The 23,415-nt window shown below is 39.9% G+C and overlaps 1 protein-coding gene across 14 annotated transcripts in view; it reads left to right on the top strand.

The window, feature by feature from the left end:
* Positions 1-23,415, top strand: part of KIAA2026 (KIAA2026 ortholog) — a 118,168-nt gene that overhangs the window by 9,515 nt on the left and 85,238 nt on the right. For 13 of the 14 annotated variants that reach the window (XR_005225767.2, XR_005225765.2, XR_005225764.2 and 10 more), the window contains 2 exons: positions 960-1,160; positions 17,641-19,082. Coding sequence is in view for 8 of the 14 variants with exons in the window: in XM_037901909.2 (XP_037757837.1) it covers positions 960-1,160; positions 17,641-19,082 (1,643 nt within the window). In the remaining 6 variants the exon portion in view is untranslated. The remainder of the gene's footprint in view (positions 1-959; positions 1,161-17,640; positions 19,083-23,415) is intronic. The other variant, XM_037901903.2, reaches the window with a different exon arrangement.

The raw sequence follows: 23,415 nt of genomic DNA, 5'->3' as shown, positions 1-23,415 counted from the left end.
GGTCCTCAAATATGTTGGCAGCCAATATCTGTATTTTTTGCCTTCATAAAATTTTACAACCTGAATTACTATTATTTACATCTTAACTTACAAAATATAATTGCCTAGTCTTATTAACTTGTAGCTTGTTTTCTCTGTTTTGCTGTTAATACTCATTACAAAACAACCTCTAACTCTTCAGTCTTTAACAATTCTAATATCTTGTGTATATATTTTCTCTATTCATTTGTAGTAGAGAAAGACATTCTCTATTTTGTTAGGTCCAGTCTGGGAAATTGGTGGTGGTTTGGGTTCTTACCTTTTGTAACCCAGGAAGTGTGTGTAATTTTTCTTGATTTTTTGACAATCTAAGATGATGACTAATTGAATAAAAATACAATGTTGTGAAAAGTATTTTTTATCATTAAACTTCATGACTTCATTTGAGTTTCCTAACACAGTGTAAGAGAGAGATCCAAAACAAGAAAAGATTATTCTTTTGTTTTCAGCTATTTCATTTTGTAAATATTTCAAAGTCTAAGATTCCCAATTTTGTAATCTAAAATTTCAAATTTTGGCAATCTGTCATGTTGAGTTTGCAACAAATCTTTTGTTTCAGAATGCTTTTGTGTGTTCTGAAAATGGCCTTATCTGAGCTCAAGTATATAATATTTGTGTGTCTAGATGTTTACAAAATATATAATGTAGAAATTAATTTTGAAAATCTAATTATTATTTATTTAGGAGATAGCTATTCACCATTTTTAATAGTGTAGGTCTTGGCATGTAAGTTTAATATTTTGTAAAGGAGTGGTCGTTTGATCTCTGAAGAATTTGGCAGTTCAGTTGAGGATCGTAATGACACTCTAACAATATCAGTTTTTTCTGACCTAACCCAGTTGTACATTTTAGAGGTGTAGGTAGTGGATTACTGCTGGTCAGGAAAAATTATTGTGCATTGATCTATTTTTTCTTGCAAGGCACTTGAGAGAGAAGACAACAATAGCAGTAACATCCAAAGGGTACTATGGGTTGGAAGATGAGAAAGGAACAGCATGCACTTCAACAAGGCGTCGTTCCACACCTCGCAGTTTAGCAGGCTTGGCAACAGGCATTTTTGAGTCCATAATGGTTCAGGTTCTGAGACAAGAAGAACAACAGAGAGCAAAAGAAGAAAAGAGGTAAAAGGAAAAAGTTAATTTTTTTGTAGTCTTGCCTTTCCATTTCTCAAATGTTTCTCTTCTGGAACACCAAATACATCACCTATTGTTTTGTGATACAGAGTTCACTTTTGAACCCTGGACTACAATATAGTTAAGAATGCAATTACATCATGGTGATTGCTACTGTCACAGAACCCATGAATTTTGCCATATATTTGGACTTGACTCTAAAAGGTCACCACTGTCATGGTGACCATTTATATGGACCCTGTGGCTACACATTAGCAATTTGTTAGTTTTGAATCAGTCTAGTTCTCAGTGAAAAAGGGCCAGATCCAAGTAAACTAACATACAGTTCATATACGGCAGATGGTCAGTGCTTACTAATAAGCTGTTCATGTAGACCCTGCTGCTGCACAACAACAGGTCATAAGTTTGCCTTGATCAGCTGCTGTGCATTAACAGTTGATTAGTTCACCTTGTTCTAGTCCCATTTCAAAGAGAACTAGATCAAAGTGAACTAACAAACTGTTAATGTGTGACAGCAGGGTCCACAAGGTTACTGTGACCATAGTGTGAAATTGTTTGGTTTTTTTTACTGCGACTGTGCAATGAATTACACACGCTTTTACCATTAGAAGGTATCCGCAAAACTCTAGTTAGTCTTGATTCACTTTTGTTATTGGAAAATTTCCCAAACACCGTAATGGTGTAAATAATTTTAAAACTTCTGATATTTTAACATCAGAAAATTTGTAATAGCATTTGAAAGCCAGAATGTAGTAGTCTATGGACATATTCCTTGTTTGCTGAATCCTGATTTACCATACTTCCCCATGACCATTTTTTTTTGTATGACTATAAGCAGTCACTATAAGAAGTCACGACTGAAGTACTGAAAACAAGTAACTTGAAACATTCTTAATCCACGTTTGTAGAAATAAAATACTACATATAATTTTTAGTCTAGAACAACACATTCCTTATAATGGAAGAGTATGTTGTTTCTTAATTAAATACATTTTGAGAAGTTATATTCATCCTGATACCAATAGCATATAATCACCTTTTTTTTATTCTCTCTGTATGGTGTGTGTATGTCCATTTGTGTGTTCTGTATAGGATGTTTTAATGTATTCAATAAATATTTCATTCTGTGGCGTATTTTGAAAGAGGTCCACTTATGGACTGTCTCCTATCAATCCCTAACTTATCCCACAGAATTCTTTTTCTGTTCTGGGGCTCTGTGAACTATGTTTGAGGATCATTCTTAAAAGGACTGTATGTTGATAGGGCATATCGCTTGTTCTCCTTTTCATTTGTCATAATGTGTAGTAGTTCAAGGTCATAGTATCCACTAAAAGAAAATAGAGGAAAGGGAGAACATACTTATTAAATCTGAAGTCTTCTTAGGGAGCCTATTTCTGCGCTATCATTCTGCTCCAAATGTGAAAACAGTAGATTGGAAAGGAACTAGGCCGGAGAGCTGCAGGATCTTGGCTCATGTACCTTCATGATGCCTCTGCATAGTTCCCAATTCTCTTCTCCAGATCCCTCAATGGCAGCATGACCATTAAGGTTATCTATGCTGGAATTGGCTCACATCTATTGCATATGACTTTTTAGTGGGGACCACCATTAGGAGAAACTAATGAAGCTTCAAACATCAAACCACATTAACTTCTGTGGTTGCTTAGTCCCCATTTCTGCCTCCTTGGGAGTAGAGTATGCTGTGTCAAGTGGCTATTCTCTGACTCTAACTTCTTGGGTAGTTAAGGTTGATGGGGGTGTTTTGTTTATAAACACCAGTTTCGGGCCTTAAATATCTGAGGGCAAGTCTACACTACAAAATTAAGTTGACCTAAGTTACATCGACCTACAGCCACTGGAGTAATTAAATTGCTTCTGCATGTCCACAGTACGCTCTTTGTCTCAGCAGTGCCTCACCAGGAGTGCTTGGATTGATTTAACTGTCAGTGTAGGGCATTCGTGGAACGGTTTCTGAAGCAACAGTCTATTTAAGCAACTCAGTGTCTGCACTGACATTGAGTCAACCTAACCACATCAACCTATGCGCTTCGCCTCTTGCGGAGGAGGAGTTAAGTAAATGTAGTGGGTGAGTCTTATCGGTTGGAGCTACATTTTAGTGTAGACGCTTACAGAGTTAGGTCAATGTAAGTTGCCTTATGTCAACCTAACTCTAAAGATGAAAGCACTACAGAAAAAAAATACTAAAAAAAATAAAACCTGCATGCATGCTAATAACCTTACCAGCGATTCTACCCTTCCCCAGCTCCAGTAGGGGCTCTCGTAGGAGTCAGTCCTTCAAACCATGGAGTTTTTCTGTGGTTACTAGTTAATAACGGCTTTAGCTCAGAACAAGCAGATCATCCTGTTTGTTCATGCAGCTTGGAGCTTTGTTTTCAACCTTCAGGAACAGGTAACCAGCAGAAAATGGTTCGTTCTTCAGGGTGTAGTATCAAAAACTTTGGGTTTTTGATTAACTGAAGATGGGGTGGAAGGAATTTGCATTCAACTCCCTCTAGGTATTTCCCAGGAAATCTACTTCACGTGTATTATCCTCCAGAAGCCCATTATAGTTTTTTGGTAATCCATATCCACAATAATATATGATCTTTGCATTTAATAGGATGGACTCCAAAGATACTAAAACTTAATTCAGTAGGGTTTTCCCAGGATATTGCCACATCTGCTACTTATCCATGTAAACAGCAATCACATCAAGAAAAAGTGCTAGATGGGAAATACTTTGTTTAAAGCTAAAAATTCATCTTAATGTAACCCTTCGGCCAGTCAGAGTTGGCAGCAGCAAGGGCTGGGTGCAGTATCTAGGGATTCCTTTTCAATAACACAATGCAAAACCGTCTCGAGCCCCTACCCAGTGACCTGGGACGCTTATGTACCACCCCCCTGGGTGCCTCTAAGAGGCAGTACTTCCCCTCTTGCAAGCAGTGAGTCTGAGTGTAGCAAAAGCCTTTTAAAGAGGAGGGAAACAATGTGGCATTATCTGGGGAAATACCACAAACAGGATTCATAACGCAAACCATGAGCAAAAGATCCGCCCTCAAGTAAGTTTGGCAATGTGTTGTACCAATAAAATAAAAAGCAGGATCTTATTAAAGAGGAAAAGGCAAAATGCCACATTTGTGAATACAGAAAGAAGCATAGTAAGCAGTTATAGCTATAACATTCCATTCAATTTCATATTTATTCACACATTCATATACACACAAGTTCTGCAAGGTTGTTATCATAGTTACCAGCCTTAGAGTTGCTCATGCCAAGCCGCTGCCCAGGTGGCCTGGACATGAGGAGGGAGCAGGGCCTTGTCAGATGCTCATCTGATGCTCCTGGAAGTTGGTTTGCAAAATCAGACCCCAAAGTTCTCACTTTCTAGAGTCCATTTTTATAGGAATTTCTTCCTATGCCAGTCTATGGGAATTGCTTCATCATGCTGTTGCTGAATCAATCAGCAGATGGCACATTCCTGATGGCTCCGTGCTGCCAGATGTTATCTTATTCTTTGGTTCTCCCATCCTCGAGGCTGTTGGGTGGATTCCAGTCTGCCCTCCGGGGGTCCTCTGGTTGTTTCCACTTGATGCCTTCTTCAGCCGATGGACACTGGATTCTTAGGCTGCACCTCCCTGATCATTCAGTTATTATCCACACCAAGCATCCATCCACATACATCCTCTATCTCTATTTTAATCACAATTGTTAACAAAGCGAGATAAATACAACAAAAGGGCGGGGAGTCTCTGGGTGCTGTTTCTGTTGTTACAAAGTATCGCTTTGAGTCTCTCTCTGTGTGAGTAGTTGTTACAAAGTATTGCTTTGAGAACAGACTCTGTCTTAGCATGTACTAACACAATTAGCAGCTTGCAAGTTTCACACAGAGAGGGAGAGAAACAGTACCAAAAACCAAGAGACCTCTTAATTAGTAATACCCTGGAATTTAAACTATGGGGAATCAAACTCATTTGTGATTTTAATACAGAACTTCTTTAATATGATCCAACAAGTGGCATTTTCCCCTCAGGGTCTTAAGTCCAGCAACCTAAAAGGCACCCCTCCCACAGTTTCTGTCCTTGGTCAGTGCAGCCCCTAGAGTTCAGAAGTTCATCTGCAGCATGTATCCCCCAGCCTGGGTGAAAGTGGGGGGGAGGTATGGGGGCATCTTACACGCTCCACTGCTTGGGTCACCGGCTGATTGCCATGCCTCTCTGTGGGGTTCTGCTGCAGTCTTCACCACCAGCCACGCCTCTCCGCCAGCTGTCCTGCTAGCCATTCCTCTCACTGCTCACCAAAATGTCTTCAGCCTCCCCTTCCACTTAACACAGCTTTCAGCTCTTAATGATTTCACTATTAGTAGGGGAACCTTAGTGATGGCACACTCAGAACTACTAGCCCAGAGTAGGTGGAAGGCTTAGACCTAGGAGTTAGTGATTTCAGCTCTGCAGCATGTGACAAGATTATCCTAATGGAGTCAAAATTAGCTTTGTTGTTAGACCCTGGAGAGAGGAGGGGTCAAAGTGCTGTTTGGGGCCCATACAACCAGGTACACATATCTATTCCCAGCCTCTCTCAATTCACTGGGTTTTGGAACCCATGTCCCTTGCCTAGCGAGTGCTACTTAGTTGAGGGTAAATCCCTCATAAAATGCTAAGTACAGTTCTACTGTCCTGGATTCACATAACCAGAATAACACCACTTTACTTCTGTTTCCCTAATAACAAAGAGATCGTGGATCCCACAGCAGCCAAAGTGACCATTTGGGCAAGCAGTCCCATCATGCTAGGCAGGGTGGGTGTGCCCATGGAAATGAGGTTAGCCTCTGAAGTCCTTTTCCACAGCTCACCCCCAGAAGTCAGGGTAGAGCTCATTCTGACTCTGCTTACATTAAGAACAATTTAATAACATTAAAGATCATTGATATTTTTACCAAAAGATTAATCAGTCTTTTTCAGATCACAGAAAATTAGTTCGCCATCCCTTTCCCCCCATGCAATGTTAAGTATGCTAATAAGGAACATTCATGGTATAAAACTGGATGCCTGAAGAATGCTCAGGGTCTACTCGAGGGGGATTCAGCTAGCCATTGTTACTGATTATTTCATTTCATTAAAGGTGTAAAAGGAATGAAATTGTCAAAATCTGTTATCACAGGATGGATCAGATGTTGTATGTCAGAAGTATAATAATCTATGGATAATCCTACTCAATCAGGCATTAATGTACTCAGTCTTATTTTGGGCAGTAAGAACCTTTCCTTCAGTGAAAGAAATATATAAAGTAGCAGCTTGGTTTTCCATTTGTGATTTTGAATAATGTTACAAATTGCCTTTACAAGTGTCTTTGAATGCATCTTTTGGGAGATGAGTACACCAGACTGTGATGTGTCTCTTGTTTTCTAAGGTTATTCATACAATACTACCATTCCTTTTAGTGATTTTTTTTTTTTGGTCACTTCCCACTTAGAATGTATTCACAGATAAGCCATGAGGAAGAAAAGAAATGAGCAGGCAAGAAATGTATTCCCCCCCCCCCCCCCCGAGTGGCATGTTTACCAGTGTGGACCCAATCTGAAAAGAAACCCTTGAAGAACCAATGGATGTGAACATTTTTAATAGAATGTGTTTATTTACAGTAGTTTATTTTACTTTATTAAAAGTGATATTTTGTGTTCTTGTTACATTAGCATCAAATTTATATTTTGTTTTCAATTGTGCATATACATGTAATAACCTCTGACCATTTTTTTTTTTTAGTCTCCTTGTGTTCAGTTTTCCCCATCTTCCTGATTCTGTGGATTATCAGCTCCGTGTTGTAGGAGCTTTGTAAGACCCCATTGACAGCTTGCTTGAATTAAGAATTAACAAGAATAAAAGTTGTAAAACTGGGTTTAGAGATGTAGAGCCAGATTTTCAAAGGTATTTAGGCACCTAGTGGAATAATCCCACTAGGCACCTGTCTGCATTTTAGACACCTAGTATTTTTTCAAAATCTGACCTTTAGCTATTTTATAGAAAATTGTTTTTAAAAAACCCAACTGTGACAGGTTGGATCACAGAAACCCCCTTGGGGCTGCCAACGGATGTGCCACGACTACTACTGCCCCTGCCTTCCCTGCCAGTTTGGGACTCCAAAACCCTGCCTGGTTGTGCCAGACATGCTTGCCGGCTACAAACACAGACCTCGGTCTGAACCATGTCCCACAAACTGCAGGCTTAACTGAAAGCAACTTAAGAAATGTTCTTGTCCCTCACACTCAGATACCTAACTCCCAATGTGGTCCAAACCCCAAATCAATCAGTTTTACCCTGTATAAGCGTTATACAGGGTAAACTCATAAATTGTTCGCCCTCTATAACACTGATAGAGAGATATGCACAGCTGTTTGCCCCCCCCCCCCCATACATATTATGGCTTAATGAGTAAAAAGTGATTTTATTAAATACAAAAAGTAGGATTTAAGTGATTCCAAGTGATAACAGACAGAACAAAGTAAATTACCAAAGAAAACACGCAAGTCTATGCCTAATCCACTAGGAAAACTGAATACAGATAAAACCTCACCCTCAGAGGTGTTCCAGTGAGCTTCCTTTTACAGACTAGTCTCCTAGTCTGGGTCCAGCAATCACTCACACACCCTGTGGTTACTGTCCTTTGTTCCAGTTTCTTTCAGAGATCCTTTGGGGTGGAGAGGATATCTCTTGAGCCAATTGAAGACAAAATGGAGGGGGTCTCCCAAGGCTTTATATAGTGTCTCCTTGTGGCTCTAAACCCCTTCCTCCACCTGTGCAGAATTACAGCTACAAAATGGAGTTTTGGAGTCACATGGGCAAGTCACATGTCCATGCATGACTCAGAACTTTACAGGCCAAGCCACATAGCCAGGAAAGCTCAGATGTGGATTGGCGTCTATCAAGGTCTATTGTCAGCTTAAGTGTTTCTTGATTGGGCACTTAACTTGCACATTCCTTTCTAAAGAAGGGGACCAAATGCCTTAAAATCAACAAGTAAACAGCCAGTATTCATAACTTTGAATACAAAAATGATACATGCATACAAATAGGATGAATATGTGCAGTAGATCATAACCTTTATAGAGATATGTTACATGGCATATGTAGCATAAAACATATGCCAGTTATGTCATATATACATTAATGAGCATATTCCCATAAAGCATTATGGGGTGCAACATCATACCAACCCTATGTTAAGAGAACATAATTTAGGTTGCAAAATCAAGCACTCAAAAGTTCAGGAATGACGGAATTAGGTTTGCTCAGACAATCTTAAATCTGAGCCCGCATGTCCTTTCTGTATACTGAATGAGGCAGGGGTCTTCTGGAGTAATATTGTATTTGATCATATAATTGAAGACTATATCATAAGGTAAGTGAACAAGGTGGCGGAATTAAGGTGGTGTGGTCAATCATAATTCTAGTATTTCAGAACTATTGAGTGCTTGACTGAGCAACATAAACAACGTTTAACGTAGTAATATTGAATATAATTTCCTAATTTGTATTTTTAAAGAACAAACATCCAATAAAATGTATTCTGTACAACTATAACATGCATGGGGCATGGGCATGGCACATGTTTGTTGTGCCAACTTGCACTATGTACCAGTTTAAGGGCCATGCATTAAACTAGCTCAGTGGTCCCCAACCTTTTAGTGGCCAATAGCACATTCATGTTTTCAGAAGAGTGTGGCGGGCGCCAAAATTTTTCAAGGCTTATTTTGTATTTGTACATTAAATAATATATTAATATTACATAATATATGAATCCATAAGATAAAAAAGGTAATTTTACTTGTAAAAGGTATTAATTAAATTATGCGGCAATTACTTTCACCTTACCATGTGAATTTGCTCTTTTTTATGTACCTGTAAGAAAAAATTATGATTTATTTTGTAAAAACTCCGTAACAGTTTTCATCTTATTTATTTTTAAAAAAGTAAAATTATTTTTGATTGGACAGTTTTTTGGAAAAATTTAGACTAGCTGAAGCAGAAAGTGAGGCTAGTAATATTTCAGTCCTATATATAAAACATTGTTGACTGCTGGTCCAGATATATTTATTATTCTTACTTTAACATAGATAGCCAGTTATGGTTAATTAAAAAATATTCTTTGTGTTGTTACTTGTATCTGGATTTAAATAAACAAACATTTTAAAAAAAAGTTAAATACAAGTTAATCATATGCGCTCATCAGCACTTAATGGAAAATAGGTATCATTAATTCATGTGTGTTTTTTTTTTCTAATAAAGTCAATGTGATTTTTGGCACTGCATTTCTTCAGCCAATTTTTCGTAGTTGGGAGAGTAGGATGATATTCCCATTTGTAAGCAATCATCAAGATGGGCATCTGTATGCCGAGATCTGTATTTTGATTTTATGATGTTCATTGTTGAAAACGGAACTTTGCATAGATAAGTGGAACCGAAATAAGATTTTATTTTGTATGCTACATTTTTTAAGGCAGGAAACTTTTTTCGGTCAAAGTTTTCATCTGTTGCGCAGGATTTTAGAACAATATCATTTTGAAGGTCCAAAATCTCCCGTTCCACGTCTTCTGTTCTTTCTTGAATGAGACTCACAATTGATGTAGCCATTTCTGTTACCTCTATTTGGCAAGTAAAAGGATTCACAAGAAAAGCAACTACAGGCTCAATGGTGGTGAACTGTTGAAATCTCTTTTCAGATTGTTCTAGAAGTGTTTGAATGTGGATAACAAATGGTGATGGGTTAAAATCACTGTCACATACCACTTTCTTCATACTTGGGAAATGTATGAGAGACTTCGTCTTCATATGTGACATCCACAAGATCAGTTTTGCTTTGAATGATTTTACAGAACCTATCATTTGAGCCACGTTTGTCTTTTCCCTGGAGCTCAAGATTTAAAATGTTCAATTTGTCAGTGATGTCGGCAAGAAAAGCCAAGTTCATTAACCAGCTGGAGTCTTCTAGTTGCTCAAAGTTCTGATCTGTGGACTTCAGAAATTCTTTGATCTCTTCAATTAGGCTTAAAAAACATGCAAGACCTTTACCTTTGCTCAGCCATCATACTTTTGTGTACAAGATAAGATCAGATTGTTTATCATCAACATCTTCCAACAGGGCCTTAAAAAGTCGGTGTTGCAAAGGTTTAGCTCGAATAGTGTTAATTATTTTAACAACGACATTCATGACGTGTTGAAAAGAAAGAACTTTGACGCACAAAGCTTCTTGGTGGATAATGCGATGATAGGACATAAAGTTCGGAAAGGATTCATTCTTCTTGCAGAGTGCAATGAATCCATTGGTGCTGTCCATCATTGCTGGTGCCCCATCAGTGGTGATTGCAGACAGCTTGTGTAGTGGCATACTAATTGATGTTGCATATGATTTGAATAAATTACAGATGTCCTCACCCTTTGTTTGCCCTGTCATAGGCAATAATCTGAGTAACTCTTCTTTTATGGTAAAGTCACGAAATACCATCCTCACCATAACTGCCAACTGCGCTGTATCTGATATATCTGTCGACTCATTGAACTGCTGTGAAAACCAGTCACATATTTCCAAGTCATCCTTTAGCTGAGTTTGCATGTCACTTGAAATTGCATGTATCCTCCTCGTAACTGTGTTGTCTGATAACTGCAAGTCTTGTATTACCGACAAAATCTCACGTTTATTAGGAAATCCTTGAAACAGGCAATCGGCACCAGTCAAAAATGCTTCCTTCAGCAATTCACCATCTTCGAAGGGTTTTTTCTTCTTGCAAGCAGATGAGCAATTTTAAAGGAAGCAATAGTAGCACTTTTAGACTTTACCACTTGTCTAGTGAAAACAGATTGCGGGGCAGATAGGTTTGATTTGAGTTGATTAATTTTCTTCTTTCTCAACTCAGATTTAAATGGATGTCTAATGTCAAAACAGCCGTGATTAGTTTGGAAATGGCGTTCAACATTGTTTTTTTGGCACTGCAACAGTACCACAGCACAATAAGCAAACATATTTCCCTTTATTTTCAATAAAACAATGGGATTCTTCCCACTCTGCATTTAAATAATGCGTACGTTGTCTTTTATTTGAACCACTCATTTTGGGGCAAAATGTTAAAACAATAATAAATCGCAAAGCACAAGAAAACAGCAGTATGAGTGCAGCGGAAGAATACTCACAGGGCTGGCTCCAGGCACCAGCAGAGCAAGTACGTGCTTGGGGCGTCACATGCTAAGGGGCGGCATTTCGTCCATTCTTGTGGTGGCAGAGTCTGAGTGCGTTTTTTTTTTTTTTCTGTTTCAGCAGTTCGGGCGTGATGCGGTGTTTTTTTGCGCTTTGGCAGTTTGGGCGGTGGCAGTCCGAGACACTTTTTTTTTTTTTTTGGCAGTTCTGGGCAGCGCAGGGAGAAGCCAGTGAGAGGCCGTGGCCCCGCACCTGCCGGGGACAGAGAACACCAGCACCTGCAGCCCCAGAGTTCTCTGTCCCCGGCAGGTGCGGGGCCGCGGCTTCTCTCCCTTGCTGGGCATTACCTTTCACACCGTGTCACTAGGCAGGCACGCATAAATGCCCTGGCGGGTGCCATAGCACCCGTGGGCACCAAGTTGGGGACCACTGCACTAGCTGACTCTACAGAAGGTGCAATCAAGTGCACAAAATAAACAGAAAAAAAATAAATAGTTTTTTAATTGCTTTCTGTTATACTTTGTTACTTTTAAAAGTATCAGGTAAATAATTTTCAGGGAGAGTGTGATTATTTTTTTCCACATATAGAGTTTTAATGCTTTGCTTTCTTAATTTGTTTCAGATCAGTTTACCATCCAGCAGTTATTTTTATGTTAATTTCAAATAGCTAAAATTTTGAAAGTTCTCTCTCCACACAAAGCATAAGAGGAATCTATAGGTGCAAGACCCAGAGTTGACAAGTTCATATGGCCGCTAAAATTCAGCTAGAGCCCTTATTCAGTGTAAATCCAGTTGAAGTCAGTGGGAATTTTTGCTTGTCTAAGGAATGTAGGATTCCAATATAAGATGAGGAAATCTATTTGACAGTTTGTCGGACATGTCATTCAGAGAAATATGTTTGGATCAGATATTTTTATTTGTCAGATAATAGTATCGTTTTGTTGCAGCCACTCTTTACAGTGATTTCATCATGTCAGTGTTTTGTTACCAATGTGATTTGCAAATAAAAATATAAAATACAGACTCCTTTTTAAATGTTACTTTACACACAATCACACACCAAGTATTGAAATCATGTTTTAATTTTATGTTTTTCTTTCCAAACTAGATATGCAAGACTGGAGATAAAATATGGCCACAGCAAAATATTGTGTGATAACATGCAATGGTGGAAAATATGGAAAGACTGTGTGCAATAAATATTTATTAAATTATGTAGATTCATTCTCAAGAACAGGTTTTAAAAACAATAAAATTTACACTAGTTTCGTGGGTTTTTGCCAAGCAGTAAGCAAAGGTGTCTTTAGGATTTTTTTTAGTAATAAAGGGAAAATATTTTGACAAAAATGATATAGTTTAGTGGAATTAGAATATAAACGTTGCACTAACAAGTACACGGTGGCATACTTTTTGTAGTTTGTTTTAATAAAACCCATCATAGTTCCGTGTAAACCCTGCAGGAATCTTATATATACAGCGCAGATCAGAAATCACACTGCTCGTTTCTCCTCTGTGTGGCCCCAGCAAGGCTGTGGTGTGGCTCTTTTAAGAATCTGCTTGTTCCCTCCCCCGTGATGGTGGGTTTGGACTTCTCTCCTTACTGCAGTGGAATGCAAGCCCTTCTGTTTTTGTGTCATGCTTGGCTGAGCCAAGAGGAGGTAGTGGCTCTGGGATGCCCCTTGGGCAGGAGCTCAGATGGGGCCTGTCTGGGCTCTGTAGTGCTGGCCTGGGTTAGCGGAAGTTCCAAAGCTGTGGCCTGAGGGGCAGAAGCACACACCCCTGACCGCATACCCACATCTCGTCTGCACAGTAGTTCGTGTCCAGTTGCTGCTGCCAAGAGGCAGCAGGGGAGTGAGCTCCAGCCCAGCCCCCTTCCTGGGAGTCCCCAGTGGGCATGTCTGAAACCCCTGGCCCAGGGAACTTGCGGGGGGTGTGTGGGTTTGTCTCTCCCTGTCCCTCCCTCTCCCAGGCTCCTAAGACAGCTGCTGCATAGCAAATCATTTCCCTCTGGGACATCATGAATGGTGGTAATAGAGACTAGTGTGTGAGACTGGGGAGGAGCCACCCTGGAGCAGCCCTCCCTACACCCTATTCTCCCGGCTGCCCCCCAGAACCTCTCCTAAACACTCCGTAGCTCAGACACACACAACCCCTCCTATACATACCCCTCACTGCACACACACAATCCCCCTCCCATGCTCACCCCTCGCTTTGGTTTTTTTTTTTTTTTTTTTGGCTGGAGGACAAAAATGTAATGTTCAATGGAGTTTGTGGCCCCCTCAGTACAAAATTATAATAATAATAATTGAGGGAATATTGATGCCAATACATTTCACCAATGCAGTACTAATTGCATGAATGTTTTACTAATTACTTTAATTACTTTCAAAAATATTTTCAAAGTTCTGTTGAATCTAGTAATCACAACAGTAAAATAAAAAAACCTTAAATGTGCTTTTTCCTACTGATATACTAAAAAAATTTATATAGCCAAATTTATTATTTATACTCTGCATGGGTGTGCCTGCATGCAATCTTTGGCTGTAATTTCAACATCTTTAATAAATTAAGGATTGGTTTTGGTTATTAATAGCTATTCTTAGTGATTGGCCCCCTTCACCATCTGCTAAACCAGACCATTCCCTTCCCCTCCCATCTCCAAGGTGCAGAAACCCTTTTGGTCCTACCTTTTTTTAAGCCCAAGTGCTCTAATATACACAACTTACCTGTACATTTATTTCAGTGTAAAGTTCGTATATTCAAATAAACACATTACCATAGGTTAGAGTATTTAGCTGCCTAAGGCATTTGGAAATAAGGCATTTGGAAGCCGCCTTATGTAGTTGCGAAGGAACAGCAGGCTTCTCGCAGGTGGAGGAGAGGTTTAGTAGTGCGTGGCAATTGAGTGGGTGTTTGGATGGGAGCACTTCACTTTTTTTAAAAAGAAAAGGAGTACTTGTGGCACCTTAGAGACTAACCAATTTATTTGAGCATAAGCTTTCGTGAGCTACAGCTCACTTCATCGGACACATACTGTGGAAAGTGTAGAAGATCTTTTTATACACACAAAGCATGAAAAAATACCTCCCCCCACCTCACTCTCCTGCTGGTAATAGCTTATCTAAAGTGATCACTCTCTTTACAATGTATATGATAATCAAGTTGGGCCATTTCCAGCACAAATCCAGGTTGCTATTACTAACAGGAGAGTGGGTTTGTGCGTGTGTGGGGGGGAAACCTGGATTTGTGCTGGAAATGGCCCAACTTGATTATTATACACATTGTAAGGAGAGTGGTCACTTTAGATAAGCTATTACCAGCAGGAGAGTGGGGTGGGGGGAGGTATTTTTTCATGCTTTGTGTGTATAAAAAGATCTTCTACACTTTCCACAGTATGCGTCCGATGAAGTGAGCTGTAGCTCACGAAAGCTTATGCTCAAATAAATTGGTTAGTCTCTATGGTGCCACAAGTATTCCTTTTCGTTTTGCGAATACAGACTAACACTGCTGTTACTCTGAAACCTGTCACTTTTTTTACTTTCTTTTTTCTATTCCACTGCCCACCCTCAGGAAATTAACTGAAAAAATCCTATGTTAATACAATATTGAGGTATAACATTTCAGTGGACAAAAGTTAGAAACTGTAGACGTGAAGGTTCCCAATTAATTCGGACACCTTTGTACATGTGTGTTTGTTAATGGCATATATTTAACAACTTAATAGAGGCACTCATTGGACTTACAACACAATTGGTTCCTGAAAATTGCGTCATAAGTCGAAATGTCATAACTTGGAACCACAATACACTCCATTGCAGGACCAAGGGTTGTAAAGTCGAAACCAGTTGTTGTAAGTCAAATCAGGGGGTCAATTCAGAAACGTTGTAAGTGTTGTAATTCGAACGTCGTAAAGTCAGGGACTGCCTGTAATTGCTAACCTTGAAATATAATGCAGGAGAGATACAGCTCACTCTACTCATGTAAGTAGTCCTGTTTACTTCAATGGACTTAATCATCCAAGTAAGGCAAGCAAGATTTGACCTCATATGTATAATGTGGCTGTATTAACGCTGATGTGGAAACATCAACTTTTGAATTTACTGATATTTTTAATTTAAATTTTTTGGTGTTGCATTAATATATCTTTCTGCATTTAATAGGTAAATAAATAACAAATACCCAACAATATAGTATTAGGAAACTTCATCTTGGGGTTTCAGTTACAAACCATTTGGACTTTCTTCATGATTTGTGTCAGATTAAACTTTCATTGGAATTACATTTTGATGTCACATGGCTACTTCTCTGTAGTTCTTGCACATTCATAAATACATATAGCACACTCACTCAGTGAAAAGTGCTGGTCTGTGGTATATTACTCCCTCTTTGCGACAAAGATACAATGTAAACTAGGCTATTAATGCAATACATATACATAAAAATGTATAAAGTGGCAGAGTAATGTCTATTTTAGAGCAGTGGTTCTTAACCTGGGGTGCACATACCCCCTGGGGGTGCAAGATGCTCTTTCTGGGAGTGCGAGACATGCCAGATTTTTTTAGAAGGTAAATCATCGAAAACACAAATTAAGCACAGGCACCTAAGTACAACTACTTTGTTTCATCAAAACTATGTATTTATTAACATTATATATTTTTAACGATTACTGTAATATACAAACAAAAAATATATCTAGGTTTAAAGAACTGACCTACTTCAATGATTTTTGATAAGAGGTCAGAGAACATATTTTGAGAACCAAAGGGGTGCAGGCTGCAGTAAAGGTTAAGAACCACTGTTTTAGAGGCTAGTACTCATTAATAGCTTTCTGTCATCAAATGGAGAAGTCTGTGTTTGGTTAGGGTCTTTTGGCTTAATTGGGAGGAGTTTATCCTTTCAATTTATATTTCATATTAATTTATTTGTGTGTAAGAGGGAGAATTGGGGCAAATAGTTTGAAAATAAATAAGATAATAGGAACTGCAATATTGGGTCAGACCAGAGATCGGGCTAGCTCAATATCCTTGTTTCTGACAATGGTCAGTACCAGATGCTTCAGGGGGAAAGTGTAAGAAACTCTGTAGTAGGCAGTTATGGAATAACTTTTCCGTGGGGAAAAATTATTCCTAAACCTATGAGTTAGTCTAGTGTATGCCCTCAAACAAGAAGGTTTATACCCCATTCAAATTAAAAAAAAAAAAAAAAAAACTTTACTAATGAAACTCTGGATGTTCTCATTATTCATATATATGTCCAGTTCTTCTTTGAAATCTGCTACCTTTTGGCCTCTATCCTATCTTGTGGCAATTAGTTCCTCAGGCCAGTTTTGTGTGTAGTGAAAACATTTCCTTCAATCAGTTTTAATTGTGTTGCCTTTGCATTTTATTGAATGTACGTATATACTTGCATTATGAAAAAGGTAAATAGAAGTGCCCTGTCTGTCTTCTCTATACTAGTTATTATTTTGTATACATCTATCAAATTCCTTCTTATTAGTGTGTTGTTTAAAGTAGTTTTGCTCTTTTCAACCTATCGAAATTTTTCTAGGTAGGTCTCTATTTATATCACCTGTCTGTGAATACGCACTATTTCTGCTGTATCCTTTTTGGTGTGGCACCAGAACTGAATACAATATTCCAGCTGAGGGCATACCATTTGTAAATGTAATATCATTATATTTTCAGTGTTATTTTCCATCTCATTCTTTATGCGTCCTCACATTTTATTTGCTCTTTTTAACCCACATTGCACATTGATTAGAAAAACACACATGGAAAAAGGGCATGTATACACTAGAATACCTTTTGTTAAGTGTGTATATTTGTGTATAAATCAGAAAGATGTTAAATGAAAACAAGAGACAAGATAGCTGTTCGAAGTCACAGTACAGCAGTGTGAAGGTAAAGTCTCAACAGGTATGCAGTTGAATAGGATTTTAATTGGATACTTGATGAGAAAACAGTGTCTGCTGATAAAAGGGCTGTTATTGGGGGAACACCTGATGGTATCTGCCAAGATTTTCTCATCCCCTCACCTCTTTTTCCAAGTGGCAGCAGTAAGAAGTGTAGGTAAGATATAATCACCTATACGTTCCCATTTTGAGTACTGATGTTTTATGTAATCCATCTTAAAGACCAACTGAATTCTGATTTTACATGCCGTGTTTATTGTTGCTTTAAACAAAATCTATTGGTTTTTCATTCTGTATTTCTGACTTTTCTCCTTCACTATTTTTTAAGGTAAATCAGATATCTTAATTTTTGTGACATTTCTTTTATTTCAATAGGCTACGAGAGCAAGAACGAAAAGAGGCAGAAGAAGCTAGTCAGAAAGAAATAGAAGAATGGGAAAAGTCACTTTTAGCTGAAGCAGCACCTACAAGGATGGAGACCATGTGGGAAATTCCAGCTATTGGTCATTTCCTTTGTTTAGCACAACAAATTCTAAACTTGCCTGAAATAGTCTTCTATGAGTTGGAACGTTGTCTTCTAATGCCTCAGTGTAATGCTTTTTTATCCAAAATAATGACTTCTTTGTTAAGTCCTCCTCATCGAAGATCTACCTTGCATCGAAGACCAACTCTTCCTTACAGGACTTGGGAAGCAGCACTTAGACAGAAAGTGCAACAGTGGTACACTGTTGTAGGGCAAACTGACAACCCTGATGGCTGTGCAGAAAAGCTTGGGCTATGCCCCCAGTTTTTTAAAGTCCTTGGGGAAGTTAATCCTTTGGAGGGAACACCATTTCATGAGCTCCCATTCTACCAAAAAGTATGGCTGCTAAAAGGCCTCTGTGACTTTGTATATGAAACACAAAAAGATGTTCAAGATGCTGTGCTTGGGCAGCCTATCCATGAGTGCAGGGAAGTGATCCTTGGTTATGATTTCTTGGAGAATGCCTATGTTCATTTTCCACAGTTCTGTGGTGCTGATGTACGGATTTACAAACAGAAGCCTTTTCAAGCTCCTGCATTTCCAGCTCCACCCATCAAAGTAAAAAAAGTACCACGGATTAAATTGGAGAAAGTGAAATGTGAGTATGTCAGCAAAAGCAACGGGGAAGTCAGATTTAGTGGTAGAGAAGAGCTGCTACCTCATTGTAAAATAGAAACAGGGAAAAGTATGGATTCTCTTATTTGTTGTCCAGCAAAAATTCACTTGGATAGTTTCAGTATCACCACAGAAAAAGAAATGAAACCCAACTGTGAAATTAAAATGCATAGAGCCTGTGACATAAAAAAAACTGGCTGCTGTAAAGAGAACCAGGAGAAGCCAATTAGTCCAGGAGAAATTGTTGGCTTTGGGGAACCTCTCAGCCCAGGAGAAATCAGGGTTGTAGAAAATGGAGAGAAACGTCATGAAGCTTCCCTAATAAAAACTGAGCCCAGCCCATTAAAAACAAATACCCTTAAAACCTGCCAAGTGCATGTGAATGGGAGTCATAGCAACAATCCAGACATGAATTGCCACAAAGTTGCTAGAGAAATGTTTCTGGAGAATTCACTATGGAATAATAAGAAACTAAAACTTACTAAGTTGCGAGCAAAAAAGAAGAAAAAGAAAAAAAAGAAACTGAAAGACATTTTGAATGCACATCTGCAGAGAAAACGTGATGACCTGCAAAGAAAGCGTGAGATTCTTCCTCACCCATTCAAGACTTACAAACCTGAGATCCAGAATAAGTTGTTTATCATCAAAAAGAAAGCAAAACACAAGAAGCACAAATCTGGTAAGTTGATTTGATTATACTAAAAGTGAGAGAGAGGGTGATAGTGGCGTGTTCTTAAAATAGACTTTGTAGCTGTATTTGTTATATTTTATTTTGTGAATGGGAACAGTATCATGCCTTTTAAGTTTCTGATATTAATTTTAGATGGAAGAGTTTCACATCCAATATGTGGTATGCACAGAGCAGGTCCGTCAATTGATAAAACTTGACAAAATATGATTCATGTACAGTTTTCAGGGTAGCCTCTAGTCAGTGTAGTTTGCTGTGAGACTTTTTACTTGACGCAAAAGGCATCTGAGGCTATATCTACACTTAGGGCGGCGTGTAGAGCACAGATACCACACGCTCCCTACCACAGGTAAAATAGCAGTGTGGTATTTAAACAGGATATAAATTGTATAAGCTGTTTTACATGGTGCTGCTATACTTATATTTGTCAAACTCTTTAGCAAGGTGGTCATCACTAGCCGTGCTCTCAGAAATACCAACTGTATTTTAAAGAAATGATTTTACAAACTATTTTGCCATGTGTACATAGTGAAAAGTTTTTTACATTTTCAACATTCAGATTGTTGGGCTGAGAAAAGTGCCTGACCTTGCATCATTGAAATCAGTGGAAATAGTGCTATTGACTTCAAAGGGAGCAGGAGCAGGCCCTTAAAAATTATTCTCTCTGATTTTTTTTAACTAACTATTGTTACAAGTAATACTATTTTTAATATGATTACTTGATTACTGTAAAAGAGAGATCAGGGAAAAATTGCAATTTTCTGTTTGTTCACTTTGTATATCTTATATATAGTGCATTGAGCATTAAAAATCTTACTATCACAAATTCCTCATCTGTGTTAGCTGCTATAGTTGTAATTTGATTCCCAATGTTTGTAACATACTAACTTTTCATTTTATTTTAATGCTTAAAACATAAACAACATTATCTTGCTTAAGGCAACTTCATGAACTAGGATCTGCTGTCAGATGAGTCTGCAGACAGTTGATGTAATTTGTTTGATTCTATTTTAAGGGCTTCTTTATTTCTACTAATCTTTATTAAGGTATATTTTGGGTACCAAGCATGTTATATTGGGAGAGCCTGTTATAACAGAAATAAGTATGCTAGGCTGCAAATTAAAAAAAAAAGTGGGCAATGAAATTGTATTATATTAGTCATAAAATGAGCTTCTGTAACTAAGTAGTAAATCTAGCAGTAAGCTAATGGAAGTATCTGGTTATTTATATCAAATTGCACTTGTGTGGTAAGGAATCCTAGTTTCACACTGGAATTGTTATGGTGAATTCGTCAAGGGAAATATTAAAGAATATAAATGATTTGTTAAAAAATACATTTCCCTGTAATTCTAGTTTAGTATCTACACTTTCCCTTCATAGATTCCCACTCTTAAATTGTGGGCTCCAGCAGATGTCTTGGGAATGCTCTCACACATTAAGAGTTTTTCAGAATTTCCTGTGTCAAAGAGACTGTTGGGAATGTGGGAGAGAGTGTACAGAGTCTCCATATGTTTTGTTTGTGTAATACATTTATAATGTGCTTATCACAAGGCATCTGAGTACCATGCAAAGGAGACAAATACAAAAAATACGAAAGCGAAATCAGCTAAGAGTACAATGTGCTGCATAAAAAAAAAACCCCAAAAAACAGAACACCTCCAAAGGATCAGTTTCGAACTGGTAAGAGGAATAGATAAAAGGTAGACAGTTAATTTAAAAAAAAAAAAAACAAAGCTCAAGGAAGGAATCCAAAGACTAAAAGAATGGGTCAGCTGAAGTACATAAGTACATGAAACTTCTAGCATGCACTAAAGGGCCACATGAGGACTAGTACATTGGCCCGAGGGCCGCATCACTGACCCGCCCCCCACGCTGCCCCTGGCCCCGCCCTCACTTCACCCCTTCCATGAGGCCCTGCCTCTTCCCACCCCTTCACCGCCCCCATTCCACCCCTTCCCCAAATCCCCGCCCCTGCCCCACCTCTTCTCCGCCTCCTCCCCTGAGCATGCAGCTCCCTGCTCCTCCCCCCTCCCTCCTGGAAGGCGCTAAGCGCTGCCAAACAGCTGTTTGGTGGTGGAAGCGCCTGCAGGTAGGCAGAGGAGCGGGGATGCGGCTTGCTGGAGGGAGGGGAGCCTGGCTGGCCACAGGACATAACTCCAGGGGGGGCACGGGGAGCTTGGTGGACAGCTTGGCGGCCGCAGGAAATAACCCCGCAGGCCGTATGCAGCTCATGGGCCGCGTGTTTGAGACCCCTGCACTAAAGAGAGTGAGTGAGGTGCTCTGTGGACCTCTTCTAGGAGGAATTTCCACAGTTGAGACCCTCAGACAGACATGAAACTTCTCTACAGCCTTGCCCTGATTGAACCTAGAGACTAAGGGTATGTCTACACTACGAAATTAGGTCGAATTTGTAGAAGTTGGTTTTTTAGAAATCGTTTTTATATAGTCGATTGTGTGTCCCCCCACACAAAATGCTGTAAGTGCATTAAATGAATTAACTCGGCAGAGTGCTTCCACAGTACCAAGGCTAGCGTCAACTTCCGGAGTGTTGCACTGTGGGTAGCTATCTCACAGTTCCCACAGTCTCCGCTGCCCATTGGAATTCTGGGTTGAGATCCCAATGCCTGATGGGGCAAAAAACATTGTCACGGGTGCTTCTGGGTACATGTCGTCAGGCCCTCCCTTGCTCTGTGAAAGCAATTGCAGACAATCGTTTCGCGCCTTTTTTCCTGAGTTACCTGTGCAGACGCCGTACCATGGCAAGCATGGAGCCCGCACAGCTCACTGTCACCGTATGTCTCCTGGGTGCTGGCAGACGCGGTACTACATTGCTACACAGCAGCTGCAACCCATTGCCTTGTGGCAGCAGATGGTGCAATAGGCCTGAAAACCATCCTCATTGTGTCCAAGGTGCTCCTGGCTGCCTCGGTAAGGTCGGTCAGGAGCACCTGGGCAGACGTGGGCACAGGGACTAAATTAGGAGTAACTCGACCAGGTCATTCTCTTTAGTCCTGCAGGCAGTCCTATTGTACCATCTTATGGTGAGCAGGCAGGAGATGAGGATGGCTAGCAGTCTGATTGCACCATCTTCTACCGAGCAGCCAGGAGATGTGGATGGCTTGCAGTCCTACTGCACCGCCTGCTGCCAGCCAAAGATGTAAAAGATAGATGGAGTGGATCAAAACAAGAAATAGATCAGATTTGTTTTGTATTCATTTGCTCCTCCCTCCCTCCCTCTGTGAAATCAACGGCTGACAGTCGTTTGGGTGAGGTCTGTTGGGGCACCTTGAAAACTTTAATGGAGATACAGTCCTGCCTGAAATACCAGAGGGAGGGATAGCTTAGTGGGTTGAGCATTGGCCTGCTAAACCCAGGTTTTGAGTTCAATACTTGAGGGAGCCATTCTGTGTGACAGTTGTTTTTGTTTCTCCCTGATGTAAAGCCACTCCCTTTGTTGATTTTAATTCCCTGTAAGCCATGTCATCAGTCGCCCCTCCCTCCGTCAGAGCAACGGCAGACAATTGTTCCACGCCTTTTTTCTGTGCAGACGCCATACGGCAAGCATGGAGCCTGCTCAGATCAGTTTGGCAGTTAGGAGCACATTATCCAGCAGTATATGCAGCACCAGAACCTGGCAAAGCGAAACCGGGCGAGTAGGCGACGTCAGTGCGGTGACGAGACTGATGAGGACATGGACACAGACTTCTCTCAAAGCACGGGCCCTGGCAATGTGGGCATCATGGTGCTAATGAGACAGGTTCATGCGGTGGAACACTGATTCTGGGCCCGGGAAACAAGCAGAGACTGGTGGGACTGCATAGTGTTGTAGGTCTGGGATGATTCCCAGTGGCTGCGAAACTTTCACATGCGTAAGGGCACTTTCATGGAACTTTGTGACTTGGTTTCCCCTGCCCTGAAGCGCATGAATACCAAGATGAGAGCAGCCCTCACAGCTCACAAGCGAGTGGCAATAGCCCTCTGGAAGCTTGCAATGCCAGACAGCTACCGGTCAGTCAGGAATCAATTTGGAGTGGGCAAATCTACTGTGGGAGCTGCTGTGATGCAAGTAGCCAATGCAATCAAAGATCTGCTGATATCAAGGGTAGTGACCCTGGGAAATGTGCAGGTCATAGTGGATGGCTTTGCTGCAATGGGATTCCCTAACTGTGGTGGGGCCATAGACGGAACCCATATCCCTATCTTGGCACCGGAGCACCAAGCCGGCGAGTACATAAACCGCAAGGGGTACTTTTCAATAGTGCTGCAAGCACTGGTGGATCACAAGGGACGTTTCACCAACATCAACGTGGGATGGCCGGGAAAG

This window comes from Chelonia mydas, chromosome 5, assembly GCF_015237465.2.
Source record: "Chelonia mydas isolate rCheMyd1 chromosome 5, rCheMyd1.pri.v2, whole genome shotgun sequence".
NCBI lineage: Eukaryota > Metazoa > Chordata > Testudines > Cheloniidae > Chelonia > Chelonia mydas.
Note: the sequence above shows the minus strand (reverse complement) of the source record. Positions and strands in the feature narration are given on the sequence as shown.